At 47.3% G+C, this 24,342-nt stretch overlaps 1 protein-coding gene across 1 annotated transcript in view; it reads right to left on the bottom strand.

The window, feature by feature from the left end:
• Window positions 1–24,342, bottom strand: part of VPS16 (VPS16 core subunit of CORVET and HOPS complexes) — a 160,589-nt gene that overhangs the window by 95,549 nt on the left and 40,698 nt on the right. Inside the window, exons 9-10 of the mRNA XM_082261094.1 lie at window positions 13,213–13,302; window positions 5,884–5,978 (exon numbers count right to left, since the gene is read on the bottom strand). Of these exons, the coding sequence (XP_082117220.1) occupies window positions 5,884–5,978; window positions 13,213–13,302 (185 nt within the window). The remainder of the gene's footprint in view (window positions 1–5,883; window positions 5,979–13,212; window positions 13,303–24,342) is intronic.

Here is a 24,342-nt window from a genome sequence, read left to right as displayed (position 1 = left end):
TTCTTACAAAAATCCAGTTTTCTCTACCGTCCATTGAGAGATGCAGCCTTATTGCTTCTTATCCATTGGGACGTCCCAAAGCAGTGTAGGCATGAGGGCTGGGAAGAACGCAACAAGAGAGTAACGTAACTCCAAAGGCTAAATCTAGCCAACTGGGAACATGAAGCTCAACCAAGAACAACAGGAGCTCACCCAGGTAAAAAACCCCTAAAGAGAAATAAACTATTCTCTTATGAAACAGCAGCTTGCAAAACCTTGTGGCCAAAGGAAGCATTCGAAAATGCCAACAAATCTGCCTTGTTGAATTTTGTAAAAAAGTGTGCACAGACGACCAAATCACTGCTTTACAAACTTGCACTACTGAGGCCTGATGTGGAAAAGCCCAAGAGGCACTCAGCGCTGTAGTAGAATGAGCCTTCACAGGGAAAGGTGGAACCTGACCCTTGGGTGAATAAGCCTGAACAACCGTTTGCCTAATCCATCTGGATATGGTCGCAGCAGACGTAGCCGAACCTTTCCAAGGTAGTTCGGTAAGAACAGAGAGTCAGATTTTCTAAAAGACTCAGTTACCGTCATATAAACCCTTATCGCCCAAACCACATCCAGAGAGTGCCAGGCAATTTCCTTGGGATGCTTGGGATTAGGACATAAGGAAGGCGATTAGGACATAAGGAAGGCAACACAATGTCTTCATTGAAATGAAAATCGGACACCACTTTAGGGAGGAAAGACGGATTAGGTCGAAGTACCACTTTATCTCTGTGGACCACTATATAAGGCGAACTACAGGAAAAAGCCGCTATCTCAGACACTCTGCGAGCAGAAGTAATAGCCACCAGGAGGGCAAACTTCTGCGACAAAGAAAGCAGAGAAATCTCCCTAATATTCTCAAAAGAAGGCTTTTGAAGAACAGAGAAAACCAGATTAAGATCCCACGGAGGCAATGGGGATCTCCTCGTAGGAGCCAAATGACAAACCCCCGAAGAAAAGTGCAAATCAAGTTATTAGCGGCCAACGGACATTGGAATTAAATAGCCAAGGCCGACACTTGGCCCTTGATCGTACCCAAACCCAACCGCTGCTCAACTCCTTTTTGTAAAAAGGCCAAAACCCTAGCTATAGAAAACAAGCAAGGGTGCAGCTGCAGCGATTCACACCATGAAATGTATGATTTCCACGTAAGATGATAGATCTTCCTGGACATCGATTTCCTGGCCTTCAAAAGTGTAGGAATCACCGAGTCAGAAAGGCCTCTATCCCTCAACACCTTGCTTTCAACAGCCAAGCCGTTAAAGCCAGTGACCGTAAAGCAGGATGGAAGATTGGTCCCTGAGACAGCAGATCTTCCCGCAGAGGGAGTCTCCATGGAGGATCTACGACCATTCTTACCAGGTCTGCATACCAAAACCGCCAAGGCCAGTCTGGTGCCACCAGAACAACCAGAATTCCTTCCACCGCTATCCGACGAAAAAACCTTGGCATGAGTACAAGCAGAGGGAAGGCATAAATCAGCCGATGCTGCCTCCAAGGAGCCACCAAGGCGTCTGTGGTGTCGGCTAGAGGATCCCTCGACCTGGCCACAAACCGCTGAACTTTTCTTTTGAGGCGAGACGCAAACAGATACACCCTTGGAGTCCCCCACTGGACACATAGGAGGTGAAACACCTCCGGATGAAGGGACCATTCACCTTGATCCAGCAAGGTAATCCGCTTGCCAATTCTCCACACCCGGAATGTGGACTGCGGAAAGGGCTGGAACCTTGTCTTCCACCCAAACTAGAATCTTAGCCACCTCTGTGGCCGCCAGGACACTCTTGGTGCCCCCTTGATGATTGATGTAAGCCAAGGCCGTGGCATTGTCCGATTTAATCCAAACCGGGGACCCGCGTAGCTGACTTGTCCAGTGGAACAGGCTTGGCTTGATCGCTCTGAGCTCCAGAATATTGATTGGCAAGGAAGACTCTTCTGTCGACCAAGTCCTCTGGGCACAGAGCTTCCCATGCACTCCATCCCAGCCTGACAGGCTGGCGTCTGTGCTGACCACCGTCCAAAACAGTGGCAGGAAGGACTTGCCCTGACAGGATCCACCAGGATAGAGCCGACTTCGTGAGATGGCTTAAACAAATCTTCTGGTCCAATGACCAAGGGTCCCTGTTCCATTTTGCAAGAATCTCTTTCTGTAGAGGCCTCGAGTGAGACTGAGCAAACGGGACTGCCTCGAAGGTCAAAACCATCAGACCCAGGGCCCTCATGCAAGTCCGCAAGCTGATCGCCCTTTGCAACTTCTGAAGCTTTTCCAAGGGGAGAAAGACCTTCGCCAGAGCAGAGTCGAGAGTCAGGCCCAGATATGTGACCCGTATGGATGGCGTCAGAGCAGATTTTTTTTAAATTGATCGTCCACCGAAATTCCTGAAGGGTCTGAACTGTACAGGTCCCTCTCAAAAAATTAGCATATTGTGATAAAGTTCATTATTTTCTGTAATGTACTTATAAACATTAGACTTTCATATATTTTAGATTCATTACACACAACTGAAGTAGTGCAAGCCTTTTATTGTTTTAATATTGATGATTTTGGCATACAGCTCATGAAAAACCAAAATTCCTATCTCAAAAAATTAGCATATCATGAAAAGGTTCTCTAAACGAGCTATTAACCTAATCATCTGAATCAACTAATTAACTCTAAACACCTGCAAAAGATTCCTGAGGCTTTTAAAAACTCCCAGCCTGGTTCATTACTCAAAACCGCAATCATGGGTAAGACTGCCGACCTGACTGCTGTCCAGAAGGCCATCATTGACACCCTCAAGCAAGAGGGTAAGACACAGAAATAAATTTCTGAATGAATAGGCTGTTCCCAGAGTGCTGTATCAAGGCACCTCAGTGGGAAGTCTGTGGGAAGGAAAAAGTGTGGCAGAAAACGCTGCACAGCGAGAAGAGGTGACCGGACCCTGAGGAAGATTGTGGAGAAGGACCGATTCCAGACCTTGGGGGACCTGCGGAAGCAGTGGACTGAGTCTGGAGTAGAAACATCTAGAGCCACCGTGTACAGGCGTGTGCAGGAAATGGGCTACAGGTGCCGCATTCCCCAGGTCAAGCCACTTTTGAACCAGAAACAGCGGCAGAGACCTGGGCTACAGAGAAGCAGCACTGGACTGTTGCTCAGTGGTCCAAAGTACTTTTTTCGGATGAAAGCAAATTTTGCATGTCATTCGGAAATCAAGGTGCCAGAGTCTGGAGGAAGACTGGGGAGAGGGAAATGCCAAAATGCCTGAAGTCCAGTGTCAAGTACCCACAGTCAGTGATGGTCTGGGGTGCCATGTCAGCTGCTGCTGTTGGTCCGCTGTGTTTTATCAAGGGCAGGGTCAATGCAACTAGCTATCAGGAGATTTTGGAGCACTTCATGCTTCCATCTGCTGAAAAGCTTTATGGAGATGAAGATTTCATTTTTCAGCACGACCTGGCACCTGCTCACAGTGCCAAAACCACTGGTAAATGGTTTACTGACCATGGTATTACTGTGCTCAATTGGCCTGCCAACTCTCCTGACCTGAACCCCATAGAGAATATGTGGGATGTTGTGAAGAGAAAGTTGAGAGACGCAAGACCCAACACTCTGGATTAGCTCAAGGCCGCTATCGAAGCATCCTGGGCCTCCATAACACCTCAGCAGTGCCACAGGCTGATTGCCTCCATGCCACGCAGCATTGAAGCAGTCATTTCTGCAAAAGGATTCCCGACCAAGTATTGAGTGCATAACTGAACATAATTATTTGAAGGTTGACTTTTTTTGTATTAAAAACACTTTTTTTTTTTATTGGTCGGATGAAATATGCTAATTTTTTGAGATAGGAATTTTGGTTTTTCATGAGCTGTATGCCAAAATCATCAATATTAAAACAATAAAAGGCTTGCACTACTTCAGTTGTGTGTAATGAATCTAAAATATATGAAAGTCTAATGTTTATCAGTACATTACAGAAAATAATGAACTTTATCACAATATGCTAATTTTTTGAGAGGGACCTGTAATTGAGATGTTGCCCAACAGATCCGAATGAGAGTCTGCTCGCAACAGGAGATCGTCCAGATATCCCAAAATTGCAATTCCTCTCTGGCACAACAAGGCCAGTACCGGGGCCAGGACCTTGGTAAAAACTCTGGGAGCGGAGGAGAGATCAAAGGGTAACGACACAAATTGAAAGTGCTCCTCTGCCACCACAAAGCGGAGGAATTGCTGATGTCCCTCGAAGATGGGGACGTTCAAATACGCATCTTTGATATCGATGTAGGCCAGAAAATCCCACTGAATTAAGGATGCCCCACTGATCGAATGGACTCCATTCGAAACTTCTGCACCCGCACAAAGTGGTTCAGAGCCTTGAGATCCAGAATTGGACGCACCTTGCCCTCCTTTATGGACACAGTGAACAGATTGGAATAGAAGCTGTGAAAGCGTTCCTGCTGAGGAATCGGCAACCCTGAAATCTTTCAAACGATCCGGAGACCGAAATTTGATCTTGTACCCGGAATTAATCAGTTTGTGAACCCATTTGTCTTGAAAGAAGGAAGTCCAGGGTTCCTGAAAGAAGCGCAGAAGTCCCCCCACCCCAGAAACGGGTGAGGGCGCCCCTTCATGCTAAAGAGAACTTGTCTGACTGGTCTTGGGCTTGCCCCAGTGCTTCTTAGTCCCTCCAGAAGCTCTGAATGGGGCTGTCCTTACAGCTTTTGTTTGCCAGTGTTAAATCATTTGAAGCTGGCTGGATAACCATATTGCCGAAGACCAGTGATTGGTAAATTAAATTCAATTAAAAAAGAGTGTGCACTAAGCATTTCTTACATCCAAGGTGGATCATTTTAACGCCTCTTGCTTTAAGTCACAACTATAATGTAAAAATTAAACAAATTATTATAATGAATATAAAAGAAAGGCCGAAAGTAAAATAAAATAGACAATGCAGAAACACCCCCTTACATTGGTGGTCAGTGTAGAAATGTTTCACTGGTGTCAATGGTGACTTATCTAAGAGATGAGAGAAGAGGTTTAACTGGTCCCACGATACTGGTTCTGCTAATTGATGGCCCCATAGCTATGCAGACTCCATTAGGTCTTTCACTGCTCACTGCTAAAGAAACCTCTAGCAACCTCTGGTGAAACTTTAGAGCACATGTGTCAAACACAAGGCCCGTGGGACGAATGCGGCCCTAACACCTCTTCTGCAACTACAGCACCCCCCTCATTTCCACCCCCCCCCCTTGTCCCAGCAGTCCCACAGAGAGTAGCATAGATCCGGCACTTCTCTGTGCAGCCATGAAGATGCTTGTTTATGCCCCCCCTCAAGGAGCATGCTCCATGCCAGTATGCACCTGTCCTTCAGAGCTTTAGGCTTTAGTTATTAATGAAACCAGTAATAATCTAATACAGAGGCAATTACCTTATATGATAAAGAGTAAATACATTTATATAGTCTTATAGATACAACCGGCCCTTTGAGGGCAACTGCAATGCTGATGCGACCCACAATGAAAATGAGTTTGACACCCCTGCTCTAGAGTTTCACAGAACCCTGTTTGAGAAAGGTTGATACAACCTACTAACTAAAATATTATTTTAAACGGATGTTCAGTATGTTCAGTGTTTATGTTTTTACCACACACTGCCTCTGATTTTTGCAGCTATATCTCCTTTATGCCCCAGGAAAATGCTAAATCTTACAACTACAGTTTCTGTACTTGCTTAAAACACTATTTATGTCCTCTAAGAAGGTTGGATACTTCAAATAGATGTTAGATGCATACACACAGCCTTCAAGTTGTAGCTACATAAAGGCAACGGTCTTTCATTTCTAATAATATTGTTAGCACTGATACTATACATACTTGGGATCTCATGAAGAAATTCATGTGTGGAATGAGAAATAAGTCTGACACCATCAAGCTCTGGAACCATAAAGGTTTCTTCATCCAATGAAAACATGTATTGGTTGTTAAGGTTTTAACAGTATTAGTCTCAATTAGTTTGAAAACCCACATTGAGGAATAAAGAACAAGAGACTTTACTTTTGATTGCGACTTGATTAGAGAGCAATGTTGGGCTTGACAACAAGTAAAAATGCTGTAGTATATAGAGGGCACCTGGGAAAGTGCAGCCAACACATTTTGCTTGATAAGAACACACCTAGGAAAAGCAGCAATTCCAATCCATTTGTTGGAATTTAATGGGGTTAGAAAACTATTCACTTTAAACAGGGTATATATCAACTAAAATCAATGACACAGGGCGTGGTCTGGACATGGCCGGCTGAGGACGTCTTCTTGCTGAGCTCCGTGCCTTTCCTCCCCAGCCCGACTAAAATCAGTCTTGGCAGTGAGATATGCGGACGTCCAGGAAGAGGAAAACTAAGGGAACCTCTGGAGGAGCCGGGACATCGACTAAGTCGCGTCCCTCGGGGGAGATACAGCGCTTTTTTGTGGCTTCCCAGCCCTCTTCTCCCGCGGGCAATATGGCGGCGGTGGAGAGCCCTGGGCCTTCTGGCGGGAATGACATGGCGGCCTCTCCTGCGTCCTCAGCAAATACAGTGCTGACCACTCCAGCAGCCTTCCGCCCGCTGCCGACCGGCATTGCTCCATCGCTGGGCATGGATGAGGATTTGCGGACTATCTTACGCTCTCTGCCTAGCACACGGGACATTGAATCTATTGTCGGCCGCCTGGAGGCCTCGCACCGGCGGGAGGTGCAACAAGTGCGGAAGGAGGTGAAACAGGTGGCGGACAGGGTATCCTCCGGAGAAGCGGCGTTGTCCGCTATGGACGCTCGCCTTCTGGCTGTGGAGCGGACCCAGGCGGCAAACAGGGACACTGCCATGGCCATGCAACTCCACATGGAGGACATGGAGGACCGCAGTCGGCGGAACAATGTCCGCCTTAAAGGGATCCCTGAAGCTACGGGACTGGAGGACTTGGCGGCATCCGTGACGGCGATCCTTGGCGTTCTGTTGGGTGACTCTCTCCCCCCGAACCTGGAGTTCGATCGGATCCACCGGGCCTTGGGTCCTCGGTCACCTGATCCGGATCGCCCACGGGACGTTGTGTGCCGTTTCCACCGTTATTCGCACCGGGAATTGGTTATACGGAAGGCTTGGGAGGCACGCACGGTGGACTTTGACGGAGCACAGATCCGGATCCTCCCGGACCTCTCGAGGGCCACGTTGTACTGGAGGGCGCTGCTTCGCCCTGTCCTGGACCTGACTCGCAGGGAGGGAGCCACCTACCGCTGGGGATACCCGCTGGCCTTGACTGTCCGGAAGACTAACTCCTCGTTTACCCTACGATCCCCCTCGGACTTACCAGCCCTCTTTGCCTTCCTGGGGGTGCAGCCGGTGCAGGTCCCGGACTGGCTGGTGCTCCTCCCGCGCCCTTCGGATCGCCGGGGCAGGAGCCCCGCCGGTGGTGATGCACCTCTTGCTCTTCGACCACAGCGACAGCGGCAGCGTTCGAGTGCCTCGGAGGATCCGAGGGAGGACTGAGCTTCTTCAACTGCGGAACTGTGAGTTATGTGAACACTTGCCCCCACCCCGGTCCGGCCCCTGTCCCCTCCGTCCCTTCCACATGCTGCTGGTGCCCGACCTGCTTTGGCTTCCCACTGCCCCGCTAGTGCTGTCTGCCAGCCCCTCTTCGGTATGTCCACAAGGCGTTTCTTGCCCGGGCGCCCACACTGGCCCCCCCGCCTCGTGGTGGCTTCCCTTGCCATGGACTGACGGAGCCCTACGAACTATGGAACGCTCCAAGGACCAGTTGTGGCGGGGACCTGGAGGTCTCCCATCCCCCTCATCTGGACTGTTCTATCGCTGTCTGCTCTGGCCCGCCTGCTTCCCCAGGACCCTAGGCTGAGGACCTCTGAGGGGGGGCTCCCGTGGGACCCCGGGTCCCCTCCACCTGCTGTGGCTACTGCCTTTGATGGACGGGGGGGGCGGCGGGTGGGGGAGCTGAGTGCTGGGATGGTGTCCGGGGTCCAAACGGCGGCTGCATGCTGCACCGTGTTACTCAGGGTTCATAGATGTGGGCGATGTGGGGGAATGTGGACGTGTGCTTTAGTCTGCTAGGCGGGGTGGGGTGTGGGGAGATGGAGGGCTTTGGTGGACGATGGGTCTCTATGTGTCTGTGGATTGTGGGGGGGGGGGAGCGGGGGGATGTTACTGTTAATGTTCCTGTTGCTGTCACTCTCCAGGGAGTTCCGGGGTTCTCTGGTTGGGGGGCTTGTGCCTTGCTATTTTTGGGGGGGGGGATCCGGGTGACCATACATTGTGGGTCGGGTGTGGTGGCGGGCGGGGCGGAGAGGGGAGGTGGCCCTGCTGGAGGGGACGACCGTCATCTGCGGCGGTACTGTATTGACCTACCCATTGAGTGTTGAGTGCTGGACGCTCTGATCGCCCCCCCCGGGGGTCTCGCTGTATACTGCACTTAGAGTCTACGTTTAAGTTTTGGTTCTTTGCTGCTGATTTGGATGTCTGTTGACCTGGAGCGGCCCGCTGAGATACCTCGCCTCGGGGCTGTCTCCGGGTGTCTCTCCATGTGATGTCTATCAGATGCCTTCCCTACGGCCCCCTTGGCTGTCTTGCTGCCTCTGTCTCCCTCTCTACGCTGCCATCTCCTGGTGTTGGGCTGGGTGGGGGCCGGAGACAGCGGCTCGGACCATGCCTGATCTACCCACTTCCCCACATAGGCCTGCACTTGTGTGCCCCTACGGGTCTCTAAGTGCCTGGTGGCTTAGCTGCCTTTAGCTAGAGGGGGGTGGTACTTACCCCGACCCCTCTCTCTTTTTGGTTCCTTTCTCTCTCTTTCCTGTCTCTCTCCCGTTGCCTTTCCTATTGTTGGACCCTTCTCCTCCCTGACCCCCCCCCCCTGCTCCTTTGGTGTTGTTCCCTCCTTCCCTTGCCCCTTGCCATGGACGAGCTCACTGTGGTCTCCCTTAATGCCAAGGGGCTCAATGTCCCGGAGAAACGCAAGGTCCTTTTGAACGACCTACATCGCCGGCGGGCTGATATCGCGTTTCTCCAGGAGACGCATTTTCGAACGGACCGTCTTCAGAGACTGACTAATAGATTCTACCCCAATTCATATCACTCCACGCACGCGGCTGCCAAGTCAAGGGGGGGTGTCCATTCTTGTGGCTGCCAGGGTACCCTGGACATGCCAGGATTCCCTGCTGGACCCCAATGGTCGCTACGTGTTTTTGCGAGGTACTATTGGGGAGACTGTGTCGCGAGCGTCTATGCACCGAATGACGGACAGGACGTGTTCATCGCCCGGGTCCTTAAACGACTGGCCTCCTTTCAGATGGGCCAGTTGATCTTGGGCGGCGACTTCAACGTCCCGCTGTCCCCGGGGTTGGACACCTCCTCCGGCAGCTCTTCGGTGTCCCATGCTGCCCGGAAGCGGATTCTTCGGGCTCTTCACGATTCGCAACTCATCGACGTATGGAGGATGCAGCACAGTGGGGAGCGGGACTACTCCTTCTTCTCGCCACCCCACAGGCTGTACTCCAGAATCGACTATTTCCTGATCCCGCATGGTCAGCTTCGGTGCTGAACTCCACGATCGATACGATGACCTTCTCCGACCACGCGCCAATTTCACTTGTGTATAGACTATCTGAAGGGACGCGGGGAAGGACGCGCTTCTGGCGTCTCAGCGATTCCCTCCTCTACAACGAGGAAGTCCGGACGGACGTCCTGAAGGAACTTACTGAGTTCTTTCGCACCAACAACGCGGAAGACTACGACAGGGGGATCATGTGGGAGGCCCATAAAGCGGTCATTCGCGGAGTGTTTATGAAGCATGGGGCACGGCTCAAGAAGCAGAGATCGCAACAGTTACAGCGCCTCTTGGAGGCGATCCACAAGTTGGAAACCTCCCATAAGCAACGTTTAGACAAGACGGAGGAACAGGAACTGTTTGCACTGCGTCGTCAGGTGCAGGACCTTATGTTTTCCAGGGCCAAGGCGGACCTCCAGAGGGCCCGCCATGCCTTTTATATGGAGGGGAACAAGTGCGGGAGGCTGCTGGCGGCCTCGGTCAAGGCGCAGAGGCTTGCGTCTTATGTACCCCGCATTAAGCCCCCTTCGGGGGTGCGGCTACATTGCCCGAACAGATCGCGGGCGAATTTCGGAATTTCTATGCCTCCCTGTACAACCTCCCGGACCATGGGGGAACTTCGCCCATTGTGGAGGACTACCTGGCCTCGGTGGACCTCCCGTCCCTGGGGGCTGAGGCCAGAGAGGAGTTGGAGGCCCCTATTACCATGCTGGAGCTTCAGGCGGCGGTGGGAGCTTTGCAGGCGGGGAAGGCCCCGGGTCCTGACGGCTTCACCCTGCCTTACTACTCCACTTATATGGAGGTACTTGGGCCTCACTGGGTGGCTTGGCTCAATTCGCTGGGCAGAGGGGAGTCGTCTTTCCCCCCGACACGCTTAGGGCTCATATTTCGGTTCTGCCCAAGGACGGAAAGGATCCCTCCTGCTGTGGCAGCTACAGGCCCATATCCCTGCTGAATGTGGACCTAAAGGTGTTTACAAAAATTCTGGCCAATCGCCTCTGCCAACATATGCCGCATTTGGTCCATTTGGATCAGGTGGGCTTCATTCCCTCTCGGGAGGCGAGGGACAATACCTCTAAGGTCCTGAGCCTCATCCACGCAGCCCGGACGTCAGGCACACCCTGCGTACTACTTAATACAGACGCGGAGAAGGCATTTGACCGCGTCAACTGGCGGTTCATGCTTTCCACATTGAGGGCGATGGGCTTCGGGGACACGTTGATGTCCTGGATAGGACATATTTACTCCTGCCCATCGGCCCAAGTGAAGTGCAACGGGGTACTTTCTAGCCCTTTTCACATTTCTAATGGCACCCGGCAGGGATGCCCCCTGTCCCCGTTGTTGTTCGCGCTCTCTCTAGAGCCGCTCCTGGGCAGAGTGCGGGCCAATCCAGACATCTTGGGAATTCGGATTGGGGACTTGGAGTGTAAGGTGTCGGCCTACGCCGACGATATGCTCTTCTCCATTTCGAACCCGGCGATCTCGGCACCCAACCTAATGAAGGAATTGGAACAGTACGGCCGGTGCTCTAATATGAAGGTGAACTTTCATAAATCCGAGGCTTTGGGGGTGGGCGTCCCGGCCCCCCTCTTGGCACACTTGTCCTCTACGCTGCCCTTCAATTGGACTCAGGGTGCCCTGACATACCTCGGGACCCAGATTTCGTCGGATTTGTCCAAGATCTACAAGTTGAATTTCCCTCCCCTCCTGGCCCGTATTCGTGGCCTGCTACAGACCTGGAATGTCGGTCTTCATTCCTGGTTCGGACGATGCAATTTAATAAAAATGATGATCTCCCTAAGATCTTGTACCTACTACATGCTTTACTGGTGCGAATCCCGACCTCTTTCTTTACTCAAACCCACAGTGTTTTTTTGAAATTCATCTGGGCTCATGGGAGGCCTAGGCTATCTCGTGCCCAGCTGACTTTACCGAAACATTCGGGGGGCCTGGCCCTCCCGGATGTAGCTAAATATCATCTAGCGGTCCACCTAGGCCGGCTGATTGACTGGAGGAGACATAGCGAAGGTAAATTGTGGGTGCAATTGGAGCGGTCCTGGAGGGTCTACCGTGGATCAGGGGGGACCTGCCACGGGGCCTCCGAGAGCACTCAACGATAGGCGTGACGCTCGCGACAGCTCGTCGCGCTTTATCCCACCCCTCCATTTCCACGCAGACGTCCCCGCTTTACCCGGTTCTGGGGAACCCGGAATTCTCCCCGGGACTGAAGGAAGCGGTATTCCGCGGACTGATGTCCCGGGGCGTCTCCCAAGCCACTCACTTCCTCAGGGGGTCTCGGTGGCCGACGATAGAGGGACTGATGTCGCCTAGCGGCCCCTTTGTTCTGGGGTTCTGGCATGCAGCCCAGGTACACCACTATCTTCGCTCCCTGCCGGATCCATCGTCTTTCTCCGGAGATCTCACTCCGTTTGAGGAATACTGCGTGGGGAGCGGGAACCTGCCGGGCACGCTGTCTAAATCATACAGCCTGCTGATCTCTCCGGGGGAAGACTATGTCCTGCCGGGGCTGGTCAAGTGGGAACGGGATCTACGGCTACACCTTACTCCGGCGCAACGCCTTAAGGTGTATACCCTGGCCTTGAAGACTCCGACCTGCGCGAAATTGCAGGAGTTAAATTATAAAATTCTCACCCGGTGATATCGGGTCCCCTCTCTTTTGAGCAAGTTCTTCCCCGACACGACGAACCTCTGCTGGCGGTGCCAGGGTGAAGTAGGCACCATGCTCCATGTATTTTGGTCCTGTCCCCGAATACGCCCCTTCTGGCGGGCCGTCCGGGCCCTCTTGGGGGAATTGTCGGATCGGGAGATCCCGGATACCTTCTTCCTGCTCCAGGTTTCCTCTATGCCTATCTCGAAGTGCAAAAAATCAATTATCCCTCATGTTCTGAGCACCGCGAAGGCTTGCATCCCGGTACTTTGGAAGACGACAAGAGTACCGACTATTGGGGACTGTATGCGCAGGATGGAGGACATAAACAGAATGGAGGACCTCACCCTCACGAGACAGCATCGCAGGGAACGATATGATCAGATTTGGGGTTTCTGGAATGTCTTTGTGCTTTCCGACAAGGGCAGGTCTCTGATGTGCGGTTGATTATTGCTCCGGGTGTGCCCGTGGGTTTGTCCATGCGGGGAATTTCCCCGTCTGGCCCTCTCACCCCCCTCCCCCCCCTCTCGTCCCATTTCCTCCATTATCCCTTCTTGTTGTCTTTGTTTGTTGTCCCATCTGGGACTCTGCTCTCTTTTTCCTTTTCCTTCTCTTAGAAAAAAGTGGGGAGCGACGGTTGGGAACGGTTCTTCCCTTCTAATATAATATGGTTTCTACGCATAGTTATATGGGGCCTGGTCATTCATGGCTAAGGGTGGAGGTGCCCGCACCTTCTCCGACTCCAGGGTTGGTTATTGGAATATGCCGGGTCCTTCTGTGTTTTTCAATGTGATGTTATGGTTTACCTTTCTGTGTTATGCAATTTCAGCTACAAATGTCTGTATGGAACGTGCTTCAGATTGTTTCTCAACTGTGGTTCCTTTTCTAAAATAAAATATTTGAAAAAAAAAATAAAAAATCAATGACACAGTTAAAATGAAGGATACTGTATGCCATCATTTGCTCTTCCAGCTACAAGGAGCATTTTCTCCCACATTACTACAACTGCAATTTGTTTACTTTGTGGCCTGTTGCACCTAAAAAGAAAAAGAAAAATGGTACATTTTTAGAAAAATATTATTAATCACTTATTGACAAATTAAAAAAGATAGTTACATTGGTCTTGATTGCAAAACAGGGGTAGTAAACACACAAGCAAAATTGTAAAGTATACCAGTTCTTTGCACATTGAATCCTTGAGTCTTTTAGGCCCCTTTCACACTTGTGCGACTTGTCATGCGATTTGGGACTGCAAAATCACATGACAAGTCGTTCTCCATTATTTCCAATGAGCCCCATTCATATCTGTGCGACTTGAAGTTGCACTGACTTCAAAGTAGTCCCTGCGCTACTTTCGGCATGATTTTGATGCGTTTTGAGTAAAAGACATTATAAGCCCAGTCAAACTCGCATTAAAAGCGCAAAAGGTCGCATCAAAATCGCGGTGAAGTCGCACAAGTGTGAAAGGGGCCTTAGCACTGTTTCCTCTAGTCACAAGATGAAGTCCCATTTCTTGGCATTCGCTGCACATGGATTTCTCATCCTTTAATAAGAAAACACTGCACACTGTCACATACCTGGAAGTCTAACACAATCTTCCTGAACGTAAACAAGGCCTATCATGATGGTCAACCATGACATGTAAGTGTGTAAAAGCTATGAGCATACGCAAAAATAAATAGCATAGAGCAGAAAGTCATTATACTAGTGTTTAAACTCAAGCATGCAGTTGGGACCTAGGGAACTAGGTTGTGACTGACAGATGGAGTGACTCCAGGAGATTCAAACCTGGAGATTACTGTGGTGTAGCAGTCACAGTTTTCTAAGCCCTCTTTGAAGACTCGTTGACATTTAGAACAATCATAGCTCAGGTAGACTACTAAATAAAACAACACAAACAATATACCAAGGGGCTAACATTTTTTGGCCAGCAGTGATTAAAGTAGTGCCAATAGTCCTGCTGCTGTAGAAATCCACTTGAAGGTAGTTGTTTTTTGAAGGTAACACACAAAACACAGAGCAAGGACCTTACGAGTATATATGGTGTCCTACTTGATAACCCAGATGATGGTGCTCATGTATGTATAAATGACTTGGCTGTGAGTGCCAACTGTTGACTAATTCCAATGCTACACATAATGCTCAACTACATGCCCAAGCAATAAACACTCTTGCAGTGGTGGTAAATGAATGTGCCAATCTCATAAAATCCAATGGCCACTTTGTTGAGTCAATAAGGGGTTAAGAACAAAGTCCACAGAGAGTAAATGGTATCCACATAAAAGCAGCAGTCATAAATGTTGCTTACACTGGTTTTCGACAGTGTGCAGTGGATGAAAAGCATACCTAAACCACGGTGCGACTCTTGTCTGAGGCGCACTCCCACAAACTACCCGATCAGTGGGTATAATGTGGCAAGATCCATGCTCCCTGGAAGTTGAGAGTGGAGAAAGCTGCAGCATTTAAGCCCGTGGGGATGCAAGAGCTGCTCTGTCCGACTGGAAGTGCATCACTGCTAACAGGAAGTCCTCAGGCGGCTATATTACCAGAGTCCGTAGTGCCAGTAAGCATACAGGGTCTCCAAGATGACATGTTTTGAATTCTTGCCTCTTTATCAAATCTTGGAAAGGGAGACCAGAGCTTTCAATAAATAATATAGAGTGCACAAGTGGGCGGGATCAGCATAATTATCTCACTGCACACTACGTCTGCCATTTTCTGCCGGAAGGTCCACCTGGGTCCACCACCTGAGGCTTGTTGGAGTCATATTGATGGGCTTACATATAATTTGTTTCCGGTAAGCGGTACCTGCACAAGTTACCTCATTTTATTTCCAAATTTCTGGACAATATACAGACTTTTTCACTACAATTTCAATTTGTATATTTCATCTTTAGCGCAACTTATTTTTTACATGTTTTTAGTCCCAAACAGAATGCCCTAATATCAAACGTAAAAGAAAAAAAAATAATATTAATAGTAAATTAATAATAGTTTTCATAATAGTAACAATCTTTATTGTGAGCCCGGGAGGGGGATACCAGTACTAAACAACAGTATGTAACTCCAGCTCCACGTTAAAGGGGAAGTCCACCCTAACACTAAAATCACTACATCTACAGGCATCCACGATCTGATTCTAACCTATCTAGCCCTGTAAAGAAGAATTGAGTATATTTACACGTTTTTCTGAAGCTGGTCTGGTCCGGTCCTACGCTGAGCTGTCAGATGCAGCTTCGGTGTGGAGGCAGGTGCAGAGGAGACAGCCGACAACAGAAGCCCAATAGTAACTCTATGGGTGACTTCACTTCCCATTCATTTCACACCTGTTGCTATGTGTATCCTCTGCAGAGCTTCCGCTGCGTGAGACTGGACCGGATCGGCTTCAAAAAAGGTATGTATACCAATTCCTTCTTTACAGGGCTAGATAGGTTTTTGTTAGATCGTGAATGTCTGCAGATGTAGTGATTTTAGTGTTAGGGTGGACTTACCCTTTAAGTTCATTGGGTGGAGTACCTAATTTATAGATCTAAAAAGTAGTGATCGACCGATATCGTTTTTTTTAGTGCCGATACTGATATTTTGGTCATCGGGTATCGGTATTGGCCGATATTTTCGGACATTTAAAAAAAATGTATTTATTTATTTTCACAGGTACTATTGTGGAGGGATCTGGGGGTCTAAAAGACCCCAAACCCCTCCTCTGCACTTAAAAGGATTCAAAACGCCAAGTTTGACTGTTTTGAATGCTCGCATTTTTTTGAATTTGCCGCCGAGTACCTGGAAGTGATGTCGTGACATCACTTCCAGATTTTTTACATGGAGACCCAATCAGAGCTGAATGCGGCTTTGATCGGGTCTTCTCTTCGGCGACCGTCCAGGTAGGATGCCCAGGTCTACCGGTGGGACGGGAGACCCGGGCAAGCGGCGGAAGGCAGCCGGAGGGGGGAGACATCCCCTCCCACTCCTTGTAATGACAGTAATGGATGCCGGTATCAGTGTGATGCCTCTAGCTGCAGGCATCACTACAAGCACTTTCCCGAAATATCGGCAATATCGGTAACCTCAGGGGCCGATTCCGATATATTGGGGAAAGTGCATATCGGCCACCGATATATCGGCATTGCCGATAATCAGTCGATCCCTACTAAAAAGCCTAACGCCTTCATAAATTCAGAAATCTTTCACTGCCTGTGACATCACTTTTTAATATATGTTCAATCCCTAAAACTACCAGTCTAAATATATTCTTATTTGATGTGTAGAAAAATGTCACGGCACACTGTTTGTCACAACCCTCTTTAATAAATCTGCGATGCTCGCCTATTCTTTTTTGAAGTGTACAGTTTGTGCAGCCTACATACAAAAGGTTACATGGACACTTTAAGACATATATAACAAACTCTGTTGAGCAGGTGATGAATTTCTTCATGGTGTACTCAAACTAATTTATATGTTTGATATATGCAATCACAACTCATTGTTTTGTGCCAGAAGCTTTTCTTAAATCTACCAGTGCGATAACATTTGGATTATTATAGTGTACTCTCTACCTGCTGCATCATGAAAGGAATTGAATGTCCATTAGCCTTTCTATTGATGTTGGGATGTTGCAGATTATTAGGGGCAATGATATTTTTGAGGCTACATTCCTTCTTAAGTGTGACAACAGGTACCTATGGAAGACTAGGTCCTAATTTAGGATCCAAAAGAAGTTCCAATGCTTTTTCAGAATTCTAATTATAGCCTGATAATTGCCATTGAATCCCGTAGTAAATTTCATATTTTTGGTGGTCTCAATATTAAACATAGAACAATGGGCAAGAGGTCGATCCTCCAAATCTTTCATAAGCAATGCGCACTTGATGGTCTGGATAACCCTTCTGTTTAACCACTTCAATACAGTGTACTTTTACCCCCTTCCTGCCCAGGACTGTTTTCAGCTTTCAGCGCTGTCAGACTTTGAATTACAATTGCAAAGTCAATTTGGTGGTATTTAATCATCACTGGGTTTTTTATTTTTTTTTGCTAAACAAAAAAAAAAGAGTGAAAATTTTGGAAACATTTTTTTTCTTCATTTCGGTTATAAAATTTTGAAAATAAATAATTGTTCTTAATAAATTTAGCCCAAAATGTATTCCACTACATTTCTTAGATGAAAATAACCCAAATCAGTATATATTATTTAGTCTGAAGGAAAGTTATAGAGTCCACAAACTGATAAATATCTGAAAACTGAACAATCCTTATATACTGAGGGCTTGAACAATAACTTGTCTAATCCACCTACTATCAGTGAAACGAGAAGTAGGGAGCCTCAAAAAGAAGCTACTATTAGGCTCTAAACCCTCATGCAGGCACGATTTAACAGTAAACACTGGGACTAAAAGGCCTGGCACTAGAGCGAAAGGACCAAAGTTTGTCCCATGACAGGAAAATCCTGGAAAGGGCTGAATCCAATGTCCAATACAAATAGTCTGCACTGTCCACTAGAAATTTGTAAACTGATAATGCAGATTGCCAATGGCAAAATACAGATAATGTTGAAAGGGGGCAAATGGGAATTTCCAAGTAAGCATCCGTGATATCCTGAGACCAGAAAATCCCCCAGAAAGAAGAAGGCAATATTAATAGAAATTTGAGCCTAGTAGATTGCATGCAGAACTCTTAAATCTGCAGGAGCAAGTTGAAGATTTTCTGATCTAGAATGGGCCAAACTCCTCCAAACAGCAGCAAGACGATCCACCTGTCTTTGAGGGGAGAAAGACAATCTTGGGAGCATGAAGCGGGGAGGAGTCCTAAATTCCAGTTTGTATTCCCTGAAAATTAAATTCTAAATCCAAAAATGTAAGGTTTCCTGTATCCAGAAGGCTAAAAATCCCATCTGATGTCCCCTACTCTAACAACTGAGGACATCCTATCACTGAGAAGTCTTCAGATAAAAGGGTGTTCCCAACTTAGACTTGGAGCTGGAAGCCTGATAGGGACAAAATACATTTTTCCTAGCCTCAGCAGTAGGTCTAAGCACCAGCTTTCTTTTTCTGGGGAGGAGAGTGTTCTTGTGATCTACTTGATTTACTTATCCAAGGAGGGACCAAAGAGCCATTTTGCCTCAAAAGGCAGTCACTCAAATCGTTTTTTGAATAGGATTTCCACAGACAAGCAATTTTGTCAAAGGATCCTCCACATATGGAACGAGAGGAGGCTCATTCTGAAAATTTGGCAGGCTGTATCTGCCTGGCTGTCCACACAGTAGTGACAACCTACAAGTAGAAGCTCTAGGTGGTGGTAATTAGAGGGATGGTCTTGGGCCATGAACTTAGTCTAAACAGCAAGAGTCTCACAGACCATAACAAAGGCAACAGCATACACTTACACTTTGTGGAAAGAAATCTTGAGTATTTACATCTATGGTCGCATCCAGATTGTATTCTATTAAACAATTCATTACATGCGCATCAAGAAATGTTGTCTACCGAATATGTTGTCTTTGTGGTAAACAATGTGTGTGCAAGACTGCAAGGTAATTTTCGGTGTATGTAAATGAACACATTGTTAATATCTAAAGAGGCATGAAAGAACATAGTGTCCCTAAACACTATGCTCCTTATTACAATAAGGACCCTAAGGGGACCCTCTTCTTGGCCACAGATAAATATGCGGCACCTTGGAGAGGGAGATCTATTAAGAGGGGGGTTTCCCAACTACAAAGCCGCTGGATTCACAAACCTAGGACTTTTGCCCCATATGATATGAATGTAGAATGGGACATACAGTTAGGTCTATATATATTTGGACACAGGCACAATTTTCATAATTTTGGCTCTGTATGCCACCAGAATAAAAACAAAAGGAAATAATCCAAATTAATTTGAAGAGCAGACGTGCAGCTTTAATTCAAGGGGTTGAACATGAATATCAAGTACAAATTTTAGGAACTGCAACCATTTTTATACACAGTCCCCCCATTTTCAGAGGCTCAAATGTAATTGGACAAATGAATATAATCATAAATAAAATGTTCATTTTTTAAATTTTGTTGGGAATCCTTTACTGGCAATGTCTGCCTGAAGTCTGGAACCCATGGACATTACCAAAGACTGGGTTTCCTCCTTTCTGATGCTTTGCCAGGCTCTAACTGCAACTGTCTTCAGTTTTTCTTTGTTTGTGGGTCTTTCTGCCTTTAGTTTTGCCTTCAGCAAGTGAAATGCATGCTCAATTGGGTTGAGATTAGGTGATTGACTCGGCCATTGCAGAATATTTATTTCACTTCTTTTTCTTCAAAATCTCCTTGGTTTGCTTTTGGATCATTGTCCATCTGTACTGTGAAGTACTGTCCAATTAACTTTGCTGCGTTTGGCTGAATCTGGGAGGAGAGTAGATCTCTAAACACTGCAGAACTCAACCGGCTGCTTCCGTCACACCAATAAACACCAATGACCCAGTGCCACTGTAAGCCATGCATGCCCATGCCACCAAACTGCCTCCACCATGTTTTACAGATGACATTGTGTGCTTTGGATCATGAGCTGTTCCAAGCCTTCTCCACACTTGTTTTTCCCCCCGTCATTCTAGTACAAATTAATTTTAGTTTCATCTGTCCAAAGATTGCTTTTCCAGAATTGGTCTGGCTTTTTTAGATGTGTTTTGGCAAAGTCTAATCTGGCTTTTCTATTCTTCTTCAGGCATATAAATGGTTTGCACCTTTTAGTGAACCCTCTGAATTTGCTCTTGTGAAGTCTTCTCTTGATTGTAGACTTTAATAATGATACGCCCACCTCCTGGAGAGTGTCATACACTTTACTGGATGTTGTGAATGGGTTTCTCTTTACCATAGGGAGGATCCTGCGATCATCCACCACTGTTGTCTTCTGTTGACGTCCAGACCTTTTTATGTTGCTGAGCTCACCAGTGCGTTCTTCTTTCCTCAGAATGTACCAAACTGTTGATTTGGCCACTCCGGATGTTGTTGCTATCTCTCTGATGGATTTGTTTAGTTTTTGAAGCTTTACAATGGCCTGTTTCACTTGCATGGACAGCTCCTTTTAACACATGATGTAGGTTCACAGCAATAGATTCCAAATGCAAATACCACACTTAGATTCAACTCCAGACCTTTTACCTTGTTAATTAATGAAGAAATAAGGAAGGAGTAGCCCACACCTGGCCATGAAACAGCTTTTGATTCAATCATCCAATTACTTTTGCTCCCTTGAAAAAGGGGGATGGCTAATCTTAAGAGCTGTAATTCCTAAACCCTTCATCCGATTTGGATGTACATACCCCCAAATTAAACCTGAGAGTGTGCATTTTCAGCTCATATCCATCATATAACTATAGCTTGAATATGTTTTGATAAATATTTGAAAAAATCTAAAATTGTGCATGTGTCAATTCATAACCCCTTGTCCATGTCTGACATATTAGTTTATTCTAAGGGGTTGTTGGCAAATTCTGTAAGTAGGGAGGTTTAAGCCTGATATGTATTATATGGTCTATCAATTTTTACCATTTGTTGTATTTTATTTTTGATGTTATCCTATATGATTTTAAAGTGATAAATATGTCTTTTTATATCTTTTTTATGTTTACATTCAAACAATAACATGGACTTGGGGAATTAGAGATCAAATTTTTTCATTGTCCAATTTTACAACCCTGTATATTTTTATGTGATCCATTCAATAGGGCAAGGCTCAAAATTTAAAGTCCTGAGCTACTAGCCAGGCCTTAAGGGTTACTCGCCACCAGGTGCCCCACCCAACTCCTAACCTGCCCGCCCCTAATTCCACCGCTAAACACGTCCTCATAAATGATCTCATAAAATTACACTGTTAAAAGTTTTTGCATTAATGCAGAAGTTACAAAAATAAATATTAACAACGTTTTCAGTGCCCATCAGTGCAGCCTCATCAGTGCCCATCAAGGGTCTGGAGGGCGGGGGCTGAAGAGCACTGGGAAGGGGGGGCTGAAGAGCACTAAGGGGCTGGAGGGGGAGGCTGAAGAGCACTGGGGGGGCTGGAGGGGGGGGCTGAAGAGCACTAGGGGGGCTGAAGAGCAATAAGGGGCTGGAGGAGAAGGCTGAAGAGCACTGGGGGGCTAGAGAGGGGGGCTGAACAACACTGGGAGGGCTGAAGAGCACTTGGAGGGCTGGATAGGGGGGGGCTGAAGAGCACTAAGGGGCTGGAGGGGGGGGGGGGCTGTAAAGCACTGGGGGGCCAGCAAAAGAAAAAAGAAGTTGGATAGGAGGGGGATGGGGCGGCTGCATATAGTGGAATTGATCTCTCCATATTCCTCCTGCAATCGCTGAATGCCTGCAGAGAGGAGAATCAGGCATCCAGCGGCTGCAGGAGGAATATGGAAAGATCAATTGCTCTATATGCAGCCACTCCATCCCCCTCTATCCAGTCACACAGGGAGGCTGCTCAATCCTTGGGCACTCACCTTCTTATCGCCCCCGCGAGCAGCACAGCACAGACAGAGGGAGCAGCTGATGACCGAGAGGAGATGATTGGCGCGAGTACCGGCTTGACACCCCCCCCCCCCGCACCCCCCATTGGTATGCCACTGCTTGCCGGATAATGACAGAGCGTGGATCATCCCACTGTAACAGCTTTAATTGTAATTGCCGGGCGCTCGCCGACACACACAGTCCCGCCTCCTAGCCCAGCTTCTTTGATAGACGTCACACGTCCTGGTTGGCCAGGTGTTCTGTGTATCAAAGAAGCCAGGCTAGGAGACGGGACTGTGTGTGTCGGCGAGCGCCCGGAAATTACAATTAAAGCTGTTACAGTGGGATGATCTGCGCTCTGTCATTACCTGGCCAGCTTTCCTCTTCCTCTCTCTCTTCCCCTGAGCGGCTCCCGGAGCAGCCCCACGCTCGCCCTACATAATTTTCCACTCGCAAAATGCGAGCAGGCGAGTGGAAAATTTGAGGGCTGCATAGGGGACACTTATAGCATTTTATGGTGTACTATAGAACATATTTTTTATACCGTTACTTTCTCTTACTATTTCCCTACAGGATATGAGTGGACATTTTATTCTCCTGTGATTTTTACGCTTGGCTGTCTACTTGTCACAAGAAGGCTTGGTTCAGAACGAGGCTTGGTTTAGATCTCGCTTCATTCTGGAGCAGAAACCGTGATTCAGCCATCTTGAAATCTAAATGAGGCTTGGATATAAAACTAGATCCCCCTATATGCCTTTCCCTCTTGAATGGAGCATAGAATTGCCATTGTGACAAACGTGGCTTCTGGCCCCCAATGACACGAGATGTGATGAAATGTGTAGGGCGGAGCTAACACTTGTGACATCACCACGCACACTGTAACCAGGAAGTGGCCAGATTGTATCCCAGGACTATTATTTGTATTACTAAGCGCTTGTTGTTTTTAATCATCGTGAGCGGAAAATTATTTAGTATATAGTATATATGCGATTTTATGCTATGTGAGCCTTGCCTTCTTGATTCTCTTTCAATGTTACGCTTGATTATCTTTTGTCCATGGATGTGATGCCTTGGTAACCATGTATAGGGATTTGGAGGCGTTTTCAGGTCTTTTACAGTTGATGTATTAATCCACAAGTTCATATGACTTTTTACACAAAGGGTCTATATGCTTCAGTAACAGTTCATTATACTTATAGTGGAGGTACACTTTGGTGTTGAAAAGATCTGGACAGAAAAGACTTTCTCATCACACTTTTCATGATTTTGGACTTATTTGGGACTAATATTTACTTGTTTGCCTTATGATTTCTATTTGTCACAATAAGTGCGACAATGTGAATTTATATCCTACATTACAAAAATGTACAACATTTGTCCGAGTGTTTTTGCCAGCTGCTATTATCTGATCTGTCAGCACGATCTCTGCTTGTTTAGCAGTAATAATTAAAGGAGCTTGTGTCCTGTACTAAAAAAATCGTACATCCAAAATCTGATTTTATGTAATGCAGCACCCCTCAGCATACAGTAGTGTGTTACAGGGCATTGCGGTGAGCTGCCATGCATGTCCATCAGTAAGGTGTGCCGGGGATGCCAACAAGAATGAATGTCAATGTTGAGCATCAGCATAGAAAAATAAGAAATTTTACGCACTACTTGTGCTAACATGCTGCAGCGCAATAGTGTGAATCCAGCCTAATGCTGGCCATACACTAGATTTTCATATGAGAATATTCGTATAAACATTTTAAAAAAGACTCTTTGTACTAGGGCTGCAACTAACGATTAATTTGTCTGTCGACTAATCTATCGATTATTTTTACAATTAGTCGACTAATCTAACGATTATTTTTATTTTATTTTTTTTGCTTAATTGAGTGTTTTTTTGATTAGCTAATTAATCCTGTAATTAATACAGACCCCTCAGTAAGCCCCCCTCCCAGTACAGACCCCTCAGTAAGCCCCCCTCCCAGTACAGATCCCTCAGTAAGTCCCCTCCCAGTACAGACCCCTCAGTAAGTCCCCTCCCAGTACAGACCCCTCAGTAAGCCCCCCTCCCAGTACAGACCCCTCAGTAAGCCCCCCTCCCAGTACAGACCCCTCAGTAAGCTCCCCCACCTAGTACAGAGGATGGATGAAAGGATGGAGACACGGATGGATGAAAGAAAGGATGGAGACACGGGTGGATGGATGAAAGGATGGAGACACGGATGGATGGATGAAAGGATAGATACATGGATGGATGAAAGGATGGAGACATGGATGGATGGATGAAAGGATGGAGACACGGATGAATGAAAGGATGGAGACATGGATGGATGGATGAAAGGATGGAGACACGGATGGATGAATGAAAGGATGGAGACACGGGTGGATGAAAGGATGGAGACACGGATGGATGGATGAAAGGATGGAGACACGGATGGATGGATGGATGAAAGGATAGATACATGGATGGATGGATGAAAGGATGGAGACATGGATGGATGGATGAAAGGATGGAGACACGGGTGGATGAAAGGATGGAGACACGGTTGAATGGATGGATAGATGGAGATGTGGTTGGATGGTTAGATGGGGACATGGGTGGATGGTTTGAGGAGTTGCTTCGAATATAATTAATGAA

The sequence above is a fragment of the Pelophylax lessonae genome, assembly GCF_965119305.1.
Source record: "Pelophylax lessonae genome assembly, chromosome: 6".
Classification (NCBI taxonomy): Eukaryota; Metazoa; Chordata; class Amphibia; order Anura; family Ranidae; genus Pelophylax; species Pelophylax lessonae.
This window is presented reverse-complemented; position numbering and strand designations above follow the sequence as displayed.